Source organism: Oncorhynchus clarkii, chromosome 5 (genome assembly GCF_045791955.1).
Source record: "Oncorhynchus clarkii lewisi isolate Uvic-CL-2024 chromosome 5, UVic_Ocla_1.0, whole genome shotgun sequence".
Classification (NCBI taxonomy): Eukaryota; Metazoa; Chordata; class Actinopteri; order Salmoniformes; family Salmonidae; genus Oncorhynchus; species Oncorhynchus clarkii.
Genome location: NC_092151.1, coordinates 90,530,743 through 90,554,288, shown reverse-complemented (window position 1 = coordinate 90,554,288; position 23,546 = coordinate 90,530,743). Strand labels below are relative to the sequence as shown.

The window sequence follows — 23,546 nt, the reverse complement described above, 5'->3', positions numbered from 1 at the left end:
CCTAACAAACTAACCCCTACCAGATACTACTATAGGCTTATAGATGTGTTTTCTTTTCCCACGTCAATTATCTTTTTTTTTTTTACCATTCTTTTAGACAAAAGTCCATGCCTCCTTATTTCCACCTCCATCAGATTCAAGCTCCATCTCTACTTCTGGCATCGTCCATTAGTTCATATCTGATAAAAAAAAAAAAAAAAAAAAAAAAACTTAACTAACCTTCTGTCAGCTGTTCATAGCTACAAACTCACACGCTGTTGCTCGGAATAAAAGGCTTTAAGTGCACTCAAAAGCAGATATTTCTGTTATTTCAGTCTTTGGGATCTCATCACACACACACAGAGAGCAGCTCGAGTTTTCATTTTAGGCTGTGTTTACATCCTAAAATAGAAGCAGGCCATTGGCTGCCTTCATCTCGAGGGGTATGTACGGGAGTTCTGATTGGTTCCATGTTTAGCAGTTTGGCTAATTTGCCTGAGCAGACAGAATTAAATATACTTTTTTTTTTTTTATGAGAAAATGTGCAAGAATTAACTGTGCCAACACATCATCAGAATGTTCACGTCTTGCAGCTTCGGCCCACCACCTAAATGGGACTGCACATGCTGACAGATGCCATAATTAGGGCCCCGTGGTTTGGACTATCATGTCACATGACCTAGATATGAACCTTTATTTGAAGCCTTTTACAGAAATGAGAATTGCCTAAAATGAAAGCAATTGTCTGAGGATGGTAATGGACCAATCTGATATAAAAACGTGGGACAATTTGTAGAAAAAGCTTTAAAGAAAAGGTTCAAATCCAGGTCATGTGAAATGATTGCTCTAAACACAATATAGCTGTTTTCGGACAGATGCGATGTCTATCTAAGTCTATGAGCAAAACTCAACTCTCCTTTTGGCGCGGTCCGCGTGAAGTTCGGCCATTTTGTTTTGGCGAGGTCTTTCAAAACTAGGAGAAATTTAGCTACATGTCTTGGTAGTAGACTGCAGATTTCATTCATCAAACAAACTCGTTTAGGTTTTAACTAAACCGCTTTTTGAACCTCAAAACAACAAGTGCGTGGCGATCGAGGGTAAAGAAGAATAAAACAATTAAAAAATAAATAAAACAAGTTTGAAAACATTACAGAGTGGAGTAAAACTTGAAGAATCATGGCCACCGCAACCCCAAGCCGCGCCGCGCCTGCTGGAACCCCGCTCTCCCCGACGAGGATATCGCGCCTCCAGGAAAAACAAGACCTGCAACATTTGAACGACAGGCTTGCCGTTTACATCGATCGAGTCCGGTCACTAGAGCTTGAAAATGACCGGCTCATGGTCAAGGTCTCCGAAAAGGAAGAAGTCACTACACGAGAGGTAATTTTTAACCATTACATCTCTTATGTTGCTAGCTAACCCGATAACGTTAATTTAACGGTAGTTAGCTAACGTTAGCATTTAACTAGCTAGCAAGATAATTAGCTACTAAGTTACCGGTAAAACAACAATCTAGTTAACCAATCGAGCTGATTAATGGAACACACCGTTAACCAACGTGTGGTCTATCAGTTTGTATATTTTTCGAGCAGTTTGATTTGTTGGCTTGGCTGTATTTTTCACGGGCCTTGGCTGAAACTAGCTGATTAGCATGCTAGCAAGTTTGTAGCTACTTAACTTGTAGGTAACATTGTACTCGTCCAAAGATCTTGTACAGTTACACTGTCTCGCCATAGCTACATTGTATCAATCGTTGAGACTATTGTTTCATTGTAATATTTCACTAGTCATCTTGCTCATTCCTGGTGAATCATATAGTTAACTATAAGACTCGCGATGCTAGTCCCGTTTGCATGGTAGCTAGCTGTCGTGCCTACATTTACATTCACGATTAGCCAGCTAGGAAAACACGTTTTGGGTGTTCGAAACTCCCGCGAGTATTATTGTTATTTTGGAGGGGAACCTGGTTGTGTTTATTAAACTCAAATGAACAAATCTGACCTTTCTTTAAAACAAATAAAAAATGAAGTCCAAGATTAGTACATTGCTTGGTAGATAAGGTAAACTAACCAAAGTTGTCTCTGTCCTAGTTAGCCGATTGTAACCGGCTATATGTTCATTTATATTACCAATTACAGGATATGTACGTTACTGTTTGGCATAGCACAGACAATGTTCGACCAACCAAAAGGAATAAAACATTTTTGCTCTGAGGTAGTCCAACAATGTGTACGCCTTCATCTTGTCTATTTAAAATATTCTCTCATTTATCGAGACCGGTGTAGGTGGGTGCATTTATCTGTCAATGAGAGAAGATTTGAAATAGACAAGATGGCGGTATACATTTTGTTGGACTAATTCATGGAGCAAAACATATTTTATTTTAATCACTAAACATTCAAACCAACCACCTGCAGCTGAACATGGCCATTTTGAAGATGCGTGTTTGGCCCGAATCTAGAACGAAGATCGTATTGCCAAGGTTGGTCATATTCTCTGTGCTGTGCCATGGAACATCACATTAGTTGTTACAATCTGCCACTTAGAGCAGTCCAGGTGGTTTTGTTTTTACCCTGATGTTTATAGCACCACCATCAGCATTTATTATTGTTATTCCCAGTGCAGCATAAAATCCACATCTTCTGTGGGATTCCTATCACGTAGGAATGTGTACAGTATGTGCAATTTGCTGTACAGTTCCTTAGTCTGATTTATTTGACTTCAGTCTCGGAGCTCCTGAATGACTTCAGTTCACTTCAGTGCAGAGGATTACATTGATAACTATTTCACCACCTAGAAAGCATACAAATGGGGGAGTGGGTAAATTCATTGAGCTACCTATGAGTTGAGTGGTTGTGGTTACTGTTGATATATGGTAGTTGCTAGGTACACCTGTTCAGCGTTATGTCAAAGGTGCTTACTAACCTGTCAGCTCGTACACCTGTTCGTTGCTAGGTTAGGAAGCACCTATCAGCTCGTCTAGCTACTACATTCTATCACTGTTACATAGTGGTTATGTAGAAAATCTCAGCCACTAAGAAGTGCTTTGACTTGGGCTCTGTCTACTGAACAGACCCCAGAATGGGATCATTGTCTGGACTTGAGCCAAACTGTAAAGAGACACCGCCCTGTTTCCAGCCGAGGGGAGTGTTGTTGGGCTGCCAGGGCTGTGCAGAGTCAAAGTTCCAGATGGGAGTGGCCCGGGGGGGTGCCTTTTCAAAGTTTTTTTTTTTGTAACTGTTACTTTCTCCCGGCCTGTTTTTATATCTTAAACAAGCCTGTTGTGATTTGCACAGCATGAGGCCACATGCATTGCTAAACAACTTAGTATGCAAATATTGATGTTTTGGGAAAACTAGTTTGATGCTTGTCAGATGGCCTCTTGAAAGTCTTTGCAATGATTTTAGTTTGTATTTGATAATGGAATGAGTTAAAAGTGACTGTGCAAAGAAAGTGGCGTTCAAGAAAAAGTTATACATCTCTTCAAACATGTTTTTAATGACCAGTTTAAGATATAAACAATTTTTTTATAACAAAAGGTCTGAGTGGTATTAACAGGTTTATTCAATCTTTTCGTTTGGGAATTGTTAAGTAAGCCACGCCCGCAATCTGTTATGTATTTGGGGGGAAAAATCTGTGGAATGCTGGATAGTACAGGCTTCTGACCGGGCACAGCTCGTGACTGACAGTCTGTGTGCCATAAGACTGCTAAATAGTCTATTTAATTAATACTACCCCAACTATCTGCACTGACCCTATGCACATTCACTAGATATATATATATATATATATATATATATATATATATATATTACATATACTCACATGCACTTCATTGACACTTGCACACAACCCACACACATTCATACCGACACAACACAAACACGCATACATACTCATTTTCTGCTTCTACTCACTTTATTTTACTCTTATCTATCCTGATGCCAAATGACTTTACTCTGCCTTCATGTACATGTCTACCTCAAATACCTCGTACGTCTGCACATTGATGTGGTACTGGTACTTCCTGTATATAGCTCCACATTGATCTGGTACTGGTACTTCCTGTATATAGCTCCACATTGATGCTCCACATTGACTGGTACTGGTATATATAGCTCCACATTTCCTGTATGTAGCTCCACATTGATCTGGTACTGGTATATAGCTCCACATTGATCTGGTACTCCCTGTATGTAGCTCCACATTGACTACTTCCTGTATATAGCTCCACATTGATCTGGTACTGGTCCCTGTATGTAGCTCCACATTGATCTGGTACTGGTTCCTGTATATAGCTCCACATTGATTGTACTCTGTAGCTCCACATTGATCTGGTACTTCCTAGTATACTCCCTGTATGTAGCTCCACATTGATCTGGTACTGGTACTTCCTGTATATAGCTCCACATTGATCTGGTACTGGTACTCCCTGTATATAGCTCCACATTGATCTGGTACTCCCTGTATGTAGCTCCACATTGATCTGGTACTTCCTGTATATAGCTCCACATTGATCTGGTACTGGTACTCCCTGTATATAGCTCCACATTGATCTGGTACTCCCTGTATATAGCTCCACATTGATCTGGTACTCCCTGTATATAGCTCCACATTGATCTGGTACTTCCTGTATCTAGTTCCACGTTGATCTGGTACTTCCTGTATGTAGTTCCACGTTGATCTGGTACTTCCTGTATGTAGTTCCACGTTGATCTGGTACTTCCTGTATGTAGCTCCACATTGATCTGGTACTCCCTGTATATAGCTCCACATTGATCTGGTACTTCCTGTATGTAGCTCCACATTGATCTGGTACTTCCTGTGTTTTGCTCCGTTCTTGTGTATTTTATTCCTCTTGTGTTACTATTTAAAAATAAAACTCTGCGTGGTTGGGAACGGCTCGTAAGCAATCATTTCACGGTAAAGTATACACCTGTTATATTTTGGGCGCATGTGACAAACTGTGATTTGTGTGTGTGTGTGTGTGTGTGCTCCCTCTCTGCACCAGGTGACTGGGATTAAGACCCTGTACGAGGCAGAGCTAGCGGATGCACGGCGTGTCTTGGATGAGACGGCCAGGGAGAGGGCCAGGCTTCAGATAGACCTGGGCAAGGCCAACTCTGACGTGGAGGAGGTGACCAGGAAGTAAGTAATAACACCCACTGATACCCAAGATTTGGAGTCTGCCTGAAAAGTGTGTTATTCAACGGGAAAGGCTGCACATTCCTCTCACTGTGGAAGAGGGAAATGGTTGAGTTATAGGCCAACATGACAAGATGTACATTCCATTACGTTTGATCGTCGTAGGAAATCTGTGTGTTGGTTGTATGACATTCTACACGCAATCCTTTGACAGGGGTCATCAACTAGATTCAGCCATGGGCCAGGCTGGTTGAGAAAATGCCAAGTGTACAAAGCTGCCATTGGGGCAAAGGGTGGCTACTTTGACGTTTCTCAAATATAAAATGTCTTTTGATTTAACACTTTTTTTGTGTGTGTCTACATGATTCCATATGTGTTATTTCATAGTTTTGATGTCTACACTATTATTCTACAATGTAGAAAAATAGTTATTTTTTTCAAGAAACCTACTCATTAAATGGTTTGTTAGCGTTTGAATGGTATTGTACAGCTCTCTATTATGCGTGAACAGATTTCCAACATTAAAATAACTTGGAGCTGATCATTAAGCAAGTCATTAAGCAGCCCCCCCCCCACAAAAAAAGTTATTTTAATATAGGTTTCCCATGACATTTTCCTATGACATGCTACACACATTCCTTTGACATGCTACACACATTCCTTTATGACATGCTACACAAATTCCTTTATGACATGCTACACAAATTCCTTTGACATGCTACACACATTCCTTTATGACATGCTACACAAATTCCTTTATGACATGCTACACAAATTCCTTTATGACATGCTACACAAATTCCTTTATGACATGCTACACACATTCCTTTGACATGCTACACAAATTCCTTTGACATGCTACACAAATTCCTTTATGACATGCTACACAAATTCCTTTATGACATGCTACACAAATTCCTTTATGACATCCTACACACATTCCTTTGACATGCTACACAAATTCCTTTATGACATGCTACACACATTCCTTTATGACATGCTACACAAATTCCTTTATGACATGCTACACAAATTCCTTTATGACATGCTACACAAATTCCTTTATGACATGCTACACAAATTCCTTTATGACATGCTACACAAATTCCTTTATGACATGCTACACAAATTCCTTTATGACATCCTACACACATTCCTTTGACATGCTACACAAATTCCTTTATGACATGCTACACAAATTCCTTTATGACATGCTACACAAATTCCTTTATGACATGCTACACAAATTCCTTTATGACATGCTACACAAATTCCTTTATGACATGCTACACAAATTCCTTTATGACATCCTACACACATTCCTTTGACATGCTACACAAATTCCTTTATGACATGCTACACAAATTCCTTTATGACATGCTACACAAATTCCTTTATGACATGCTACACAAATTCCTTTATGACATGCTACACAAATTCCTTTATGACATGCTACACAAATTCCTTTATGACATCCTACACACATTCCTTTGACATGCTACACAAATTCCTTTATGACATGCTACACAAATTCCTTTATGACATGCTACACAAATTCCTTTATGACATGCTACACAAATTCCTTTATGACATGCTACACAAATTCCTTTATGACATGCTACACACATTCCTTTGACATGCTACACACATTCCTTTGACATGCTACACACATTCCTTTGACATGCTACACACATTCCTTTATGACATGCTACACAAATTCCTTTATGACATGCTACACAAATTCCTTTATGACATGCTACACAAATTCCTTTATGACATGCTACACAAATTCCTTTATGACATGCTACACAAATTCCTTTATGACATGCTACACACATTCCTTTATGACATGCTACACAAATTCCTTTATGACATGCTACACACATTCCTTTACAGTCTGTTACACAAAATAGCTGTGTTATATGACAAGCTGCAAATTCCTGTACTACAAAAACGCTGTGTGTGTTAACTTGGGCAGTATGACAGAATCTGTGGCTAACGTTTGTTGTTTTAAGATGCTAATTCTACGCTCCCAACCCAAATGGTTTATTTAATATCCCAGTTTCTAATCCTACAGAATGTGTTTTCACTGCCAGGTGTTGCTAATCTCTCTTCAAAGCAACTGTTTTATGTCAATTCGGGGAGTGATTTTGATTCAAACTTTTAAAAAATCTATGTTTGAAATACATAGCATTTACTTTTATGTATTACGTCACAAGTAAGAAGTAATTGAAAATAGATGGCTGTTTTTACTTCAAATTGAATTGGAATTTTAGTTTACTTCCTGAATTGACTCCCTTCAATCAAATGGAATCCAATCCTGTGTTGTATGTTATTATCCTAGTCAGAGTAAACTCTAAATTATAAATCCTCACGTGATCTTATTCTCTTCACTTAATTAACTACATGGTCTTATGAGCAGGGTCATTTTGTGGAGATGCCTCGTAGTCTTGACTCCCAATTACTCTTGCTGTTAGTGTAAACCTGGTTCACTTAATCTTAACTAATCCTATTTCCCCCCCCAAGCTGTTTTGAATTACTTGTTAAGGCAGTTGGTGTGATGCTTGGGGGAGATTTACGTCTGTTCCTCAAAAGTTCCAGACGCTTGTGTTGATCATTGTTTACATGGTTGCTAATTAACACTTTGGTAGACAGGAAGTTAGTTTCTAAAGCACTGACTGTCTTGGTTACCGCTGTTAACCACTGAAGGACTATCCTCTTTATTCATCGGTCTTGTGGGCATGCTTATCTTTAAAGCAACGTTTAATGTGGAAGCTATACAGTCGTGATCCTTTTTTTTCTGTTTGACTGATGCTGTACAGCGCAGAAGAAGTGCTGAGATTACGGTGGTCTTTTTTTCGTGCCTTTATCTGTGAAATCAGATTAGGGACAAGAAACACGCTTTAATATATCAAACAGTTGGTTGGAAATTGGCAAAAGTTAAACAAATTTCAGTCTAAATCTCTTTGGTTTGAATGGAAATGGTACCTATAGACACTTTCCTCTAGGTTACTGTTTTTATTTAATGAAAATAAATGCACATGGTCTCAGTGTCTGTTTTGTTCTCCATCTCCTCAGTCTGAAAAAGAAAGATGGCGACCTGACTCTTGCCATGGCTCGGGCCAAGGACCTTGAGGCCCAGTTCAACAAGAGTGAAGCAAACCTGGCCACGGCCTTCAGTGAGAATGGAAACCTGGCTGCGGAGGTTGCCGACCTGAAGGCCCAGTTAGCCAAGGTTTCTGTACTTTTTACAGTTTCACTCTCACGACACTGGTTATAAAATAATAATAATAAAATGGGATTTATAAGATGCTTTTATCCAAAGCGACTTAGTCACGAATGAAAACATGTTTTACGTATGGGTGGTCCCGGGAATCGAACCCACTATCCTGGCGTTGAAAGCGCCGTGCTCTAGCCAACTGATCTACAGAGGACCACACAAACAGTCTAACGTGTTACTGATGACGACCAAAACGAGTCCAAGGCCGTGCATTGTATTTCTAGCCTGGTAGGATGGGCTTCGGTTACGTCACACAGCCCTGTCTGGTTTTCTACTAACAAGGTCTGTGCGTTTACTTAGAAGGACAAAAGGGAATCCCACGCACAATATTTCTAGCCTGGTAGTATCCTTATCTGGATTTCCTGTTTTACTCACACCTGCCTGCTACTCGCCATACAGTCTGTTTCTTCTGTTAAGGCTGGAGGTTGGGCAACCACAAGTGGCAAACTGAACGGAAATGACCCAATTGAAAGTTGGTAGAGATGGTTGTCGTTAGTTACGTAACTGTTATGGGCTATATATATGTACATTGGAACAAGAGGGGTGGGGTGGGGGATGTGAGTCATATTATTTGTAAAGTACGTTCACACACGCATACACACTTCGGTGAGTCAGACTGAGCTTACACATACACTACTATCCTGTTGCTGCAAGGTTAGGATATACACACACGCGATCATGTTGCCGCAATGTTAGGAGATATATACACACACGCACGCTATCGTGTTGCCGCAAGGTTAGGATATACACACACACGATCATGTTGCCGCAATGTTAGGATATATATACGCACACACACGCTATCGTGTTGCCGCAAAGTTAGGATACACACACGCTATCGTGTTGCCGCAAGGTTAGGATACACACACGCTATCGTGTTGCCGCAAGGTTAGGATACACACACGCGCTATCGTGTTGCCGCAAGGTTAGGATACACACACACACGCGCTATCGTGTTGCCGCAAGGTTAGGATACACACACACACGCGCATTATCGTGTTGCCGCAAGGTTAGGATACACACACATGCGCTATCGTGTTGCCGCAAGGTTAGGATATAGATATATACACGCACGCTATCGTGTTGCCGCAAGGTTAGGATACACACACACACACTATCGTGTTGCCGCAAGGTTAGGGTACACACGCACGCTATCATGTTGCCGCAAGGTTAGGATGCACACACACGCTATCATGTTGCCGCAAGGTTAGGATACACACGCTATCGTGTTGCCGCAAGGTTAGGATACACACACTATCGTGTTGCCGCAAGGTTAGGATACACGCACTATCATGTTGCCGCAAGGTTAGGATACACACAGGTCAGACCTTAGTTCTTACACACCATGTCTTGTGTTTCCAGGCTGAAGATGCCCATTCTGTAGCTAAGAAGCAGCTGGAGACCGAGACTCTGATGAGAGTGGATCTGGAGAACCGCTGCCAGAGCCTGACGGAAGAGCTGCAGTTCAGGAAGAGCATGTTCGACGAGGTGTGTGGACACATAGCGACAAATCATCACTGTTTGCCCAGGGTGGGGCAACACTATTCATTGGGGGGGGGGGTCCTCAGGTAAATGGCCCCTGAGTGGCCGCAGCGGTCTAAGGCACTGCATCTCAGTGCTAGAGGTGTCACTACAGACCCTGGTTTGATTCCAGGCTGTATCGCATCTGGACGTGATTGGGAGTCCCATAGGGCGGCATTCTTGATACACATGGGAAACGTGAGTGGGGAAAAAACCCACAGCAATGTTGCAGTTCTTGACACAAACCGGTGCGCCTGGCACCTACTACCATAACCTGTTGAAAGGCACTTCAATCTTTTGTCTTTCCCATTCACCCTCTGAATGGCACTCATACACAATCCATGTCACAAGGCTTAAAAATCCTTCTTTAACCTGTCTCCTACCTTTCATCGGGTCCATCTGTCATAAGAGCGGGTGTTTAATGTTTTGTATACTCAGTGTATAAAGTCCTACAGCTGCTGTGGATTCACACACACACACACACAGTGAAATGCACAAGAACAAAAGCTACAACTGATTCACATGCCTCCTTTTCGTCACAAACCAATGAAAGCTGTACATCTTTACACCTGGGCATGTGCAAGCATACTAGCCGTGTTGTCATGGGAACACCTGTCTGACTGGCTAGGTGACCCTCTGTGTGTTTAGGAGGTACGTGAGACGCGTCGGCGTCGTGAGAAGCGTACCGTGGAGGTGGACAGTGGGGTGACCCAGGACTACACGTTCCAGCTGGCTCAGGCTCTGCAGGACCTGCGCAGGCAGCATGAGGAACAAGTCTCCATCTACAAGGAGGAGCTGGGCAACACCTTCCAGGCCAAGGTATGTATGATGCCTGACCCCGTGCTTCCCACCCTAACCCTTTTTATATCTGTAAGGCTAGGGGTTTATGGCCTTTGTATGACCTTTCTTTGACCTTTAAGAAACTAGCCTTATACCCCTAGGCCATCCTTTTCTACAACTTGGTAGCCTGGTGGAACTTGGTAGCCTGGTGGAACTTGGTAGCCTGGTGGAACTAGGTAGTCTACTAATCATTGATTTTAGTTGAATCATCAGGTGTGCTTTTGCTACAACAGAAATGCAGTGCGTTTGGACAGTATTCAGAGCCCTTGACTTTTGTTACGTTACAGCCTTATTCCAAAATAGATGAGAGGTTTTTTCCCCCCCCCTCATCAATCTACACAAAAATACCCTATAGTGTCATAGCAAAAATAGTTTTAAATTGTTTTTTGGGGCAAATCTATACATTTATAATTGTATCACATTTACGTAAGTATTCAGACCCTTCACTCAGTACTTTGAAGCACCTTTGGCAGCGATTACAGTCTCGGGTCTTCTGGGGTATGACGCTACAAGCTTGGTACACCTGTATTTGGGGAGATTCGCCCATTCTTCTCTGCAGATCCTCTTAAGCTCTGTCAGGTTGGATGGGGAGTGTCGCTGCACAGCTATTTTCAGGTCTCTCCAGAGATGTTCGATCGGGTTCAAGTCCGGGCTCTGCCTGGGCCACACAAGGACATTCGGAGCCTTGTCCCGAAGCCACTCCTGCGTTGTCTTGGCTGTGTGCTTAGGGTCGTTGGGTGTTGGAAGGTGAACCTTTGCCCCAGTCTGAGGTCTTGAGCGATCTGGAGCCGGTTTTTATCAAGGATCTCTCTGTACTTTGCTCCGTTCATCTTTGCCTCGATACTGACTAGTCTCCCAGTCCCTGTCACTGAAAAACATCCCCACAGCATGAGGCTGCCACCACCATGCTTCACCGTAGGGATGGTGCCAGGTTTCCTCCAGACGTTTTGCTTGACAGTCAGGTCAAAGTTCAATCTTGGGTTCATCAGACCAGAGAATCTTGTTTCTCATGGTCTGAGAGTCTTCAGGTGCCTTTTTGGCAAACTCCAAGCAGGCTGTCATGCGCCTTTTTACTGAGGAATGGCTTCCGTCAGGCCCCTCTACCATAAAGGCCCGTGGTGGAGTGCTGCAGAGATGGTTGTCCTTCTGGAAGGTTCTCTCATCTCCACAGAGGGACTCTAGAGCTCTGCCAGAGTGACCCTCGGGTATTGGCCACCTCCCTGACCTAGGCCCTTCTCCCCAGATTGCTCAGTTTGGCTGGGAGGCCAGTCAATTTTAGAATGAGGCTGTAATGTAACAAAATGTGGAAAAAGGGGTAGGGGTCTGAATATTTTTCAAATGCACTGTATGCAGTCCTGTGGGGCGTCTAAGGGACACATTGGGGAAATACTACCATAATGATTTATAATTGGCCAGGAAAGTTAGTGGGGTTGTTGTGAAACAAGTTGTCAATTTCATACTATATTTATCATGCATCTGTGACAAGTTAATTTGATACTGCTGTTTGTGGTCCTTTTTGTCTGTAGTTCCGGCCTGCGGGAGTGTCAATGACATGTTTTGTTCTCTGCCCCCACCCCGTCTGTTTAGCTGGATAATGCCAAGGTGTCGTCTGAGCTGAATGACAAGGCGGTGAGCACAGCTCGGGAGGAACTGCAGGAGGCTCATATGAGGATCGAGAGCCTGGCCTACCAGCTCTCTGCCCTGCAGAAACAGGTACACATACCTATTAGGCTGAACGGCATGTTTAAGTACTGTTGTTCATCGATCTGGTCGTCTGAACTTTTAAACACAATCTGTTTATTTACTTCCAGATAGCCATCTACTGCAATTACGTTGTACTTCCTTGAACTGTCCTTATTTTGTAATCTCGTCCCTCCATGTGTAGGCCTCTGCCAATGAGGAGCGTGTGCGGGAGCTTGAGAACCTGGTGGCTGGAGAGCGGGACAAGCACCGCATGCAGATGGACCTGAAGGAGAGGGAGATGGCTGAGATGAGGGAGCGTATGCAGCAGCAGCTGAACGAGTACCAGGAGCTGCTGGACGTCAAGCTGGCCCTGGACATGGAGATCAACGCTTACAGGAAACTGCTGGAGGGAGAGGAAGACAGGTGAGGATGGGATGGACGGGCTGACTGACTTCACTCATCCAATAGAGAACAGGGGAAAGCTGATTTTTAAAAAAAGAAAAACACTTAGCCATAATTGCATCTTGCAAACTATTTGTTAGATTTGGACAGCAGACAGATGAGCAGTGCATTTCTTCAACCCCTGCCTGAGAAGTTCCACATCACTCAGTGAATTCCAGCCGGTACATTCCTCACTTGTTATAGGGATGCAGCAGTGTCTCTCTGTCCGTCTGTAATGCTGTTGTTGGCAAGCTGCTGGAACAAGTCCAACTGCATTCATCCTGTTACACTAAACAGGTATAATTAAAATCGTTCAAGTTTATTTATATAGCCCTTCTTACATCAGCTGATATCTCAAAGTGCTGTACAGAAACCCAGCCTAAAACTCCAAAAAGCAAGCAAGCAATGCAGGTGTAGAAGCACGGTGGCTAGGAAAAACTCCCTAGAAAGGCCAGAACCTAGGAAGAAACCTAGAGAGGAACCAGGCTATGTGGGGTGGCCAGTCCTCCTCTGGCTGTTGCGGGTGGAGATTATAACAGAACATGGCCAAGATGTTCAAATGTTCATAAATGACCAGCATGGTCAAATAATTCTCTGTTCTGGTTTGTCACTGACCTTCCAGGTTAGAGAATATTCCCCCAGGCTAGTACAGAAGGGTAAACAACTAGCTAATTTGAAACGGGCCTCTCAAGCTGACACTTGTTTCTCCCCCAAATGTCACGCCTCTTAACTTTTACCTGTGAGTGGTTCAGCGGGCACCAAGTGAAGGGTTTAGGAAGGCTTATCCAGGTGCTGCAGGATAGATGTCTATGACGTAATGTCATAAGCAGTATTTGAAGGCAGGTGGTTGGTTGAGACCCTGAGCCAATCAGCTAGCGCCAGACAGACTGCTGGAGTGAAGAGCAGAAGAATGAAGGTTGACTAGTAAAACAATGTCTTCCTCCACAATACAGTAGGTGTTTGTTTTCTTTGATTAAAGTAATGGGGATGCAAGTAATGGATGACTCATGTTTCTTTCTCTGTTTCCCCCTCCTGTTTCTCCTCCCCTCTCCCCCCACAGACTGAAGCTGTCCCCCAGCCCGTCCAGCCGTGTGACAGTGTCCCGCGCCATGGGCACAGGCTCTTCCCGCTCCTCCTGGGCCAAGAGGAAGCGCGTGGAGCTGCAGGAAGAGTCAGTGGTCGTGCCTCAGGTTCACATCAACCAGGAGGCAGAGGCCATCGGCAGCATTACCATCGAGGAGACTGACCTGGAGGGGAAGTGTGTCACCCTGAAGAACGACTCAGACAAGGTACCGCTAGCTACTCATAAAATGACATATTACTACTATTCAGAATTGCAATTAGTGTTGGTAGTCGAGTCACGATTCCCTATAGCTGAGTTCTGAGTCATCAATAGTTGAGTCACAAGTCGTTATGGCTGAAGTCTGTGTCTCTGGGTCTGATTTTAACAAAAAAAATACCACATTAATTTTGGTTGATGTGCAAGTAAAAATGTCAACGTTTGAAAGCAAAACAAATAATTTGGTTGTTCTTTAGGTCATAATTGCCTTCAATATGCAATAGCCTATGAAACAGAAGTCCTTCATAAACAGGTTTACACAAATAATTTATTTTTGTGTTCAATAGTTATGTCAAATTAGTAATGCTGTTTTTGAATGGATGGTCTCTAGATGGAGTTGGCTATTGCTCCTGTCAGATTGACCAGATTAATAATTTGCAAAAAATAATTACTATTTACAGATATTTCTGTAAATGTTTTATTCTAGAGCGAAAACTAAAGGGAGACTAGGGAAAGTGAAGGTAGATGACAAATTCAAAGACGACCTACTTTTCAGACCCAAGGGGAGAGGGCGACAGTAGCTAGACTGTTTTTTACTTTTAAATCAAATCAAAATCAAATCAAATTTACTTATATAGCCCTTCGTACATCAGCTGATATCTCAAAGTGCTGTACAGAAACCCAGCCTAAAACCCCAAACAGCAAGCAATGCAGGTGTAGAAGCACAGTGGCTAGGAAAAACTCCCTAGAAAGGCCAAAACCTAGGAAGGAACCTAGAGGAACCAGGCTATATTGAGTATGTAAACTCAATACTATTATTTTAAATTTCGTAAAGGAGTTAATGTTTCTTAACCAGGCGACGCTAAATGGTTGACTGGTGGTTACGCGGAAGCAAGCTAGTCGCTTGTACGACGTGTAGCCTAGGCTCCGTCTGGGATCATGTCTTCCCACACTGATCGCTTGCTCCCACACAGCTCACCAGCTGATGTAGGCTGCGTGTGCCCGGTGCTGTCCTTTCCCCTGCTGGAGAACAGAACCCTCGCTGCTCTGCCCACCCAGTGCTGCTAGTATTCTGCTTATCATAGTAGCCTGTTAAGTCCAAGTGCAAATACAAGTGCCAGGAAGGAAAGTCCGAGTCACCAATGGTCGTGTCCAAGTTTTGAGTCTAAAGTCATGAAAATTGTGACTCGAGTCAGACTCGAATGCTACAACACTGCAATTACATATTACAATTCAATATTACAACTTCTCTGATCCTTCACCGCTGTGAAGTAATCAATAATGAATTGCGTGTTATTAGGATCGGTGAAATAATTGGTGTTTAAAACACACTGTCTATAGGACCAGTCTCTAGGTAGCTGGAGGCTGCAGAGGCAGATTGGAGAAGGAGAGGAGATCACCTACAAGTTCTCCCCCAAGTTTGTCCTCAAGGCCGGCAAGACTGTCACGGTAAGCAGCACTCCTCCTCAGTCAGTCTGTGACTGTTCTTCTTTATTTATTTATCAACTAGATTCACCCAAGTGGTAAGAGTTTGTAAATCCACTTTTGTAACAATTTGATTAGCCATTTCCCCTGGTGTTGAACATAGCCCTGATTTCATCTTTCTGTGTGATGTCCTGTTGTAGGTGTGGAGCTCAGACGCAGGTGTGTCTCACAGCCCTCCCTCTGACCTGCTGTGGAAGAGCCAGGCCTCCTGGGGCACCGGGGATGACATCACCACCACCCTTGTGAACTCTGATGGAGAGGTGAGGGGAGCATGGGGAAGAAACGCACCCCTATAGTGCCTTCATAAAGAATTCACCAATGCCTCCCTTCATTACACCCAGTCACAAAAAAAAAAAAAAAAAAAAAAACGGGCGTCCTTCCTAACTCAGTTGCTGGGAAGGAAGGAAACCTTGTAGTTACTCCACAATACTAACCTAAATGACAGTGAAAAGAAGGAAGCCTTTAAGAATAGAAATATTCCAAAACATGCATCCTGTTTGCAATAAGGAACTTAACTTCTTGCGTCGAGCAATCCCGTATCCGGGAGCGTAATCATAGCCTCAAGCTCATTACCATAACGCAACGTTAACTATTCATGAAAATCGCAAATGAAATAAATATATTGGCTCACAAGCTTAGCCTTTTGTTAACAACACTGTCATCTCAGATTTTCAAAATATGCTTTTCAACCATAGCTACACAAGCATTTGTGTAAGAGTATTGATAGCCTAGCAGAGCATTAAGCCTAGCATTCAGCAGGCAACATTTTCACAAAAACAAGAAAAGCATTCAAATAAAATCATTTACCTTTGAAGAACTTCGGATGTTTTCGATGAGGAGACTCTCGGTTAGATAGCAGATGTTCAGTTTTTCCAAAAATATTATTTGTGTAGGAGAAATCGCTCTGTTTTGTTCATCACGTTTGGCTAAGAAAAAACCCTGAAAATTCAGTCATTACAACGGCGAACTTTTTTCCAAATTAACTCCATAATATCGACAGAAACATGGCAAACGTTGTTTAGAATCAATCCTCAAGGTGTTTTTCACATATCTATTCGATGATAAGTCTTTCGTGCCAGTTAGGATTCTCCTCTGAAGCAAATGGAAAAATACACGCAGGTGGAGATTACGCAATAATTGCAGCGGAGGACACCAAGCGAGCACCTGGTAAATGTAGTCTCTTATGGTCAATCTTCCAATGATATGCCTACAAATACGTCACAATGCTGCAGACACCTTGGGGAAAACGTGGAAAAGGTAAGCTGACTCCTAGCTCCTCCACAGCCATATAAGGAGTCATTGCTATGAGGCGGTTTCAAAAAATGCGGTACTTCCTGATTGTATTTTTATCTGGGTTTTTTCTGTAACATCAGTTCTGTGGCACTCACAGACAATATCTTTGCAGTTTTGGAAACGTCAGTGTTTTCTTTCCAAAGCTGTCAATATGCATAGTCGAGCATCTTTTCGTGACAAAATATCTTGTTTAAAACGGGAACGTTTTTCATCCAAAAATTAAAAGAGCGCCCCCTATATCGAAAAAGTTAAGTAAATCTGCAACAAATGTGGCAAAGAAATTAACTATGTCCGGAATAAAAAGCGTTTGGGGCAAATCCAACACGTCACTGAGTACCACTTCATATTTTCAAGCATAGTGGTGGCTGCATCATGTTATGGGTATGCTTGTCATTGGCAAAGCACAAGCATATCCATAAATTCACCTTTCATCAGGAGAAAAACCTTAAACACAAGGAAAAATATACACTGGAGTTGCATACCAAGACCATGTTGAATGTTCCCGAGTGGCCTAGTTAGTTTTCGTCTTGAAAATCGATGACAAGACTTGAAAATGGCTGTCTAGCAATGATCAACAACCAGCTTGAAGAATTACCCAGAAAGACACTTCGCTGCCAAATGTGATTCTAACATGTATTAACTCAGTTGTGATTTCTTTTTAAAAGTAGATTTTTATAAATAACATTTCTAAACATGTTTTCACTATGTAATTATGGGGTATTGTGTGTAGATGGGTGCGAGAGAGAAAATTGCGTTTGAATTCAGGCTGTAACACAAAATCAAGGGGTATGAATACTTTCTGAAGGCACTGTAAGTTCAATATTTGTTTGTATTTTCTCAGACATTAGCTACATGTCCTGAATTGTAATATCAATTTGAATAGCCTTTACAAACATTGCCATGTGCAAAATATTTGGTGAGGGCGAAAATTGCAGAATAAGTACAAGACCTATGCAGAGATTTTTTTTTTATTGAGCTGTTGTCTTCCTGTCCAGGAAGTGGCTAAGAGAACCGTCACCAAGACGTTGATGGAGGTGGAGAACGGAGATGATGATGACGACTTCGAGGAGGAGGAACTGAGAGTAAATTATTTCCCTTGAATTGAATCCCATAATGAACTTATCCCAGTCAGGTTGAACTTATCCCAGTCAGCGGAAGTTTAAGCTATTGCCATCTGGCGTTTGACTATAAAAATAGTTATATTATTATTTTGGGGACATAAAATGTATAAATTGGATGCCAACTAGTTAAAAGATCAAATTCAGAATCTGGTTAAGGATTAGTCCAATAGGGTAAGTGTGTTGATGGGTTGAAGCATGGGGTATCTATGTATTTATAGCCACTATGCTGCATCAGTTAAGCTACGGGCGACAATACTTTTTACCGATATGTTATTGGGCTCATTTCTGAAGGTGGAAATTATATTTTAGATGTGAGTAATTTTATTTGTACTCATTTTGGAGTAGGATGTCTGCTTAAAGTCGCCAGAACTGAGCTTCTCAGTCCTTCTACATAACGTGCTGCATGTGCCTATACTAGATTAAGATGTCTGTTTTAATGTAACTGCTAGTATTAATTTAGTGGTGCATTGTTTTGTCTCACATCTTACCCTTGTTTCCTTCCAGGGAGAAAAGGCCTCTTCCAGGGAATGTTCAATCATGTGAAGAAGTTCCCATAGTTTGTTCTCCTACAAAATCTGCTTCTTTTTCTAGAGCCACTCAAATCTTTTTGTATAATTCTGTCTTGTGTTCTTAATATTTTTTTAATCTTATAAGACAATTTAAGAGCCTGCCCATATTTTCAAGACCCCGTTTTTAACATCCAAGTAATCATGACAAAATAAAACAATTTTTGCCTTGAGTTTAGGACTGAATTCACTAAGTTAGTTCACCCCCCCCCCCCAAATTATGTTGAGTCAGACAGCTGGATGTCTTCTGGATTTTTAAAGAATAATGATTGTTCGTTCACCACATGATCCCACATTCCACTTAATCTACATGAATCAATGAGTGTAGTCCCCGGGACCGGAGGACACTGGCTTTAGGCTTGCTGTTGTCAAGTCAGAAAGGACTTCACTGTGTGCATGGGATGTGTTTTAACCCTAGACACGTCTGTTGAGAAAAAGCTGGACCTAAACCTAACCAATTGTCTGTCTAAAAAAAAAAAAAAAGTTTAAAAGCATTGTAGAAAGTTTTAGGGGGACATAGTTGTCCGTGGTGGCATTTGAATCGATTGCTAATTCGATGAACTTGTCACCTTTGAGGCGGGAGAGCGAAAAGGAGTTTTGAAGGAGAATGGTCAGCCTGGAATCTGTTGCACACTGAATATCGCTCCTTTTCAAGGTTTCATTTCCCAACATGATCCTTCGTAGCTCAGTTGGTAGAGCATGGCACTTGCAAAGCTTCCTGGGACCACCCATGCGCAATTTAAAAAAAAAAAAATGCATTCATGACTGTGTCGCTTTAGATAAGTCTGTTAAATGGCATTTTATTATCAAACTGAGCACTATTCAGTGTGGGTTCCATTACAGGCTCGAGCATAGTGGCAGAGTGGATGTGATCTTTGGTTCCTTAAATGTGTAGTAGATTGTAACTGACAGCCGTCGCTTAGCTCATGTACTGGCTTTAGTCTGGCAAATCACAGCAACAGGATGGAAATGCCAGGATTACGTATTCTACTATATGGATTGGTATATTTTAAAAATGCATTAATGCCTACAATTTTATAATTGGAAATGTTTCAAATTTTCAACAAAGTGTATATATTTTTTTTTTACGTAATGAAATATAGATTTAAGACTTTGCTCTTTCTCACAAATAGTACTTTTATGGTTTGGAGAGAATTACATCAGATGGCGACGTAATGAGGCCAAAGATGAGTTACGATAGAACATGGCATGCAATCATGCAAAGCTTGTATTTAAAACGCCACTCTTTAAAAAACGCGTTTCCCAACTCGTCTTTCGAGTACCCCCCCCCCCCCCCAACAGCAAAAATGTGTTTTGCTCCCAGACAAACTCACCTGATTCAACTCATTGAGGGCTTGGTGATTAGTTGACGTTCAATCAGGTGTGTACTGGTATAAACAGTCACTGAACGTTTCCAACCTGTTGTCTTATTCTGATGCTGTTGACATGATAAATCATGCATTTTGTATCTTTTTTGAAAATTATGTTTCTCAAGACAAGTAGACTGTAAGAACTACAGTGTGCATATTTTAAATGTGACTTAAGATTTAATGATAGGGTTTCTGTTTTAAAACTAAACCAGGTGTAACCTTTCTACCTTCTGCACCTACTGAATGTATGGCCGTGCCTAGAATGAAAGGTAGTCGTGCTACTTCAAGTCAGCAATATGAGATGCAATTGGTGAGAATCTGCCTTTTCATGGAGATGGGGGGTGCAGTTTGGACTTTCAAAACAGAATTGAAAAAAAATATTCTAATGGCAATATGCTTGGATGGAGGGGGATCTGTTGTCTCGACTCTCATCCCACACAACTACTTGTTGTAGACAAGCTAAAGGGATAGTAACCCAAATTACAAAATGACATACAGGTCCTTGTCCATAGACTGCTTACAGGGTAAGGAAACTAATATGTAATTTAGTCATTTTGAGTGACGCACCCCTTTTTATATATATATATATATATATATAAAGACCTCAGGATGTGAACACTTATAAACCTCGTTGATTTTCCATTCTTCGTGGCTGGCTGTGCTATAGCATCTCAGTGGTTGAAGTAGTTATACTACCCAAGCAGTGTTATCTCTTAACATGGCTTTGAAATTGGAGGGAAGGAGCCATTTGGATTATTGAGTTTTTTTTTTTCACTTGATCAATAATCACGACTATTACAAATTTAACAACACAAAAAAAAGATGCAATGTTGCTTTGACTTTTTATAGTTTTAATACTGGCCTGGGAAACATAATTTTTGTATGTCTATTTGAATGCAGTGCTTTGCATTATTTGAATATTATTTTTTGGATAGGATAATTGTAATTTGTTTTTTTCGGGTTCTCTTTAGATGGATCAAGTTTGGGTCTAAAATGGCAGAACAATTTTTTTTTTTTTTGTGTGTGTGTTTAACTATAAAGTGTTAATTCTCCCCAAAAAAATATTTAGCAAAATTAGTGTCTAGTGTAAATGCATGGCTATGCTTTTCAGGCAGAGATTTTTTTTTTTTTTTTTAAAAACATTTTTTAATTGTCACGGTAACTGAAAAGCATGGAAGTAATGTTGCAACAAGGTTTTGTATTGATGCATTTCCATTGAACTCAAGAGTGGATCCCTGGGAACGACGTATCCACTGCAGACAGGGTATCCAGACTCTCTTTTTAATCATGATTGAACTGTGACGGTCATTTTACTAAGTGTTTTCTATAGGAATTCCACCACCACTACTGGTGATTTTTACTTAGGCTTCTTGACAGCTTTTAGTTTCATGCACTGTTTGGTTTAGACACACATTACCGTTAGTACACAGTACTACTATTAATGTGAGTCAATGATGTCAGTATGTATTCACAGTACTGCCAAATTATCAGGTTCTATGTTACAGATGTAGCAAGTGAAATGTGAGAGACTACAGCGTTTTTCTTGGCGGGTTTTCAGTGTTCACTCCTTACCACATTAGATGCTGGGATTTATTAAGCCAGTGGAGAAGCTAAGAATATTGTTAGTACTTTTTACTGTATAGTAGCGGTGGTAAGGACTGACAATGAGGAAATCCAGTTAACATGGGAGAGCATGGTTTAGTCATTTTGAGCCATACTAAACATTTGTGAATTGATATTTGGGTCAAATGCGCAGATAAACCGAAACCCTAAACTTTATCACTCTAAGAGGACTTGTATAGGGAGGGAGCATGCCAAATGTGTGTTTGTCATACTGCTATTGATTTTATTACATTTTACAATTTTGAATTTTTTTTTTTTTTGTATACATAAATCATAATAAATGTTTTCCATATTAATACGTTTGATTTTATTCTGACTTGATTTATCAAAGACCAAGTACTTAAGTAGAACACTACCATTTTGAAAACGCTGCTAACTGGGCTGTAATTCTGTCACCAGTCCCACTCTAGGAAGTGTAGTAACGTGGTTCGTACTTCAAATCACTGCAGATTCAGTGAAAAGCTTGTGTTTCTGGCTCCAGCAACGTAGTATATGTCTAACTGTACAATTATAACACACAAATGACCCCACCCACAAAAAACGAATGGAGAAACAAGAGATTAAGAAATGTCAGAGCTAGCAATATCAGTCCGGAATTTAAATATGTTGTCTGTGCGAACACCGTATGTAATATACAGTACCAGTCTAAAGTTTGGACACACCTACTCATTCCAGGGTTTTTCTTTATTTTTTACTATTTTCTACATTGTAGAATAATAGTGAAGTCGTCAAAACTATGACCTAACACATATGGAATCATATAGTAACCAAAAGGGTTAAACAAATTCAAACATTTGAAATTCTTCAAATTAGCTACCCTTTACACACTCTTGGCATTCTCTCTCCCAGCTTCACCTGGAGTGCTTTTTCAACTGTCTTGAAGGAGTTCCCACATATGCTGAGCACTTGTCAGCTGCTTTTCCTTCACACTGTGGTCCAACTCATCCCAAACCATCTCATTTTGGGTTGAGGTCGGGTGATTGTGCAGGCCAGGTCATCTGATGCAGCACTCCATCACCCTCCTTGGTCAAATAGCTCTTATACAGCCTGGAGGTGTGTTGTCCATTGTCCTGTTGAAAAACAAATGATAGTCCCACTAAGTGCAAACCAGATGGGATGGCATATTGCTGCAGAATGTTGTGGTAGCCATGCTGGTTAAGTATGCCTTGAATTCTAAATAAATCACTGACAGTGTCACCAGCAAAGCACCCCCACACAATCAGACCTCTATGCTTCACGGTGGGAACTACACATGCGGAGATCATCTGTTCACTTACTGACAAAGATACGACGGTTGGAACCAAAAATCTACCATTTGGATTCATCAGACCAAAGGACAGATTTCCACAGGTCGAATGTCCATTGCATGTTTTTTTTTTTTTTGGCCCAAGAAAGTCTTAATGGTGTCCTTTTTAGTAGTGGTTTCTTTGCAGCAATTTGACCATGAAGGCCTGATTCTCGCAGTCTACTCTGAACAGTTGATGTGGAGATGTCTGTTACTTGAACTCTGTGAAGCATTTGAGCTGCAATTTCTGAGGCTGGTAATTAATGAACTTATCCTCTGCAGCAGAGGTAACTCTGGGTCTTCCTTTCCTGTGGCGGTCCTCAAGAGAGCCAGTTTCATCATAGCGCAGTTGAAGTAACTTCCAAAGTTCTTAATTTTCCGGGTTGACTGACTTTCATGTCTTAAAGTAATGATGGACTGTTGTCTCTTTGTTTATTTGAGCTGTTCTTGCCATAATATGGACTTGGTATTTTACCAAATAGGGCTACCACCCCTACCTTTTCACAACACAACTGAAGGAAAGAAATTCCACATTGACTTTTAATTGAAAAGCATTCCAGGTGACAGCCTCAAAGTTGGTTGAGAGAATGCCAAGTGTGCAAAGCTGTCAAGGCAAAGGGTGGCTACTTTGAAGA

General features: G+C 41.4%; 1 protein-coding gene across 1 annotated transcript; it reads left to right on the top strand.

Annotated features, from left to right (window-relative positions):
* Positions 1–924: 924 nt before the first annotated feature.
* On the top strand, positions 925–21,922 carry LOC139409551 (lamin B2). Its single transcript, XM_071154863.1, has 12 exons — positions 925–1,359; positions 4,991–5,127; positions 8,203–8,359; positions 9,767–9,892; positions 10,574–10,744; positions 12,353–12,478; positions 12,651–12,871; positions 13,950–14,178; positions 15,510–15,617; positions 15,794–15,913; positions 17,942–18,028; positions 18,572–21,922. The coding sequence occupies exons 1-12, from the start codon at positions 1,156–1,158 to the stop codon at positions 18,608–18,610; spliced, it is 1,725 nt and encodes a 574-aa protein (XP_071010964.1). The 5' UTR covers positions 925–1,155; the 3' UTR covers positions 18,611–21,922.
* Positions 21,923–23,546: the final 1,624 nt, after the last annotated feature.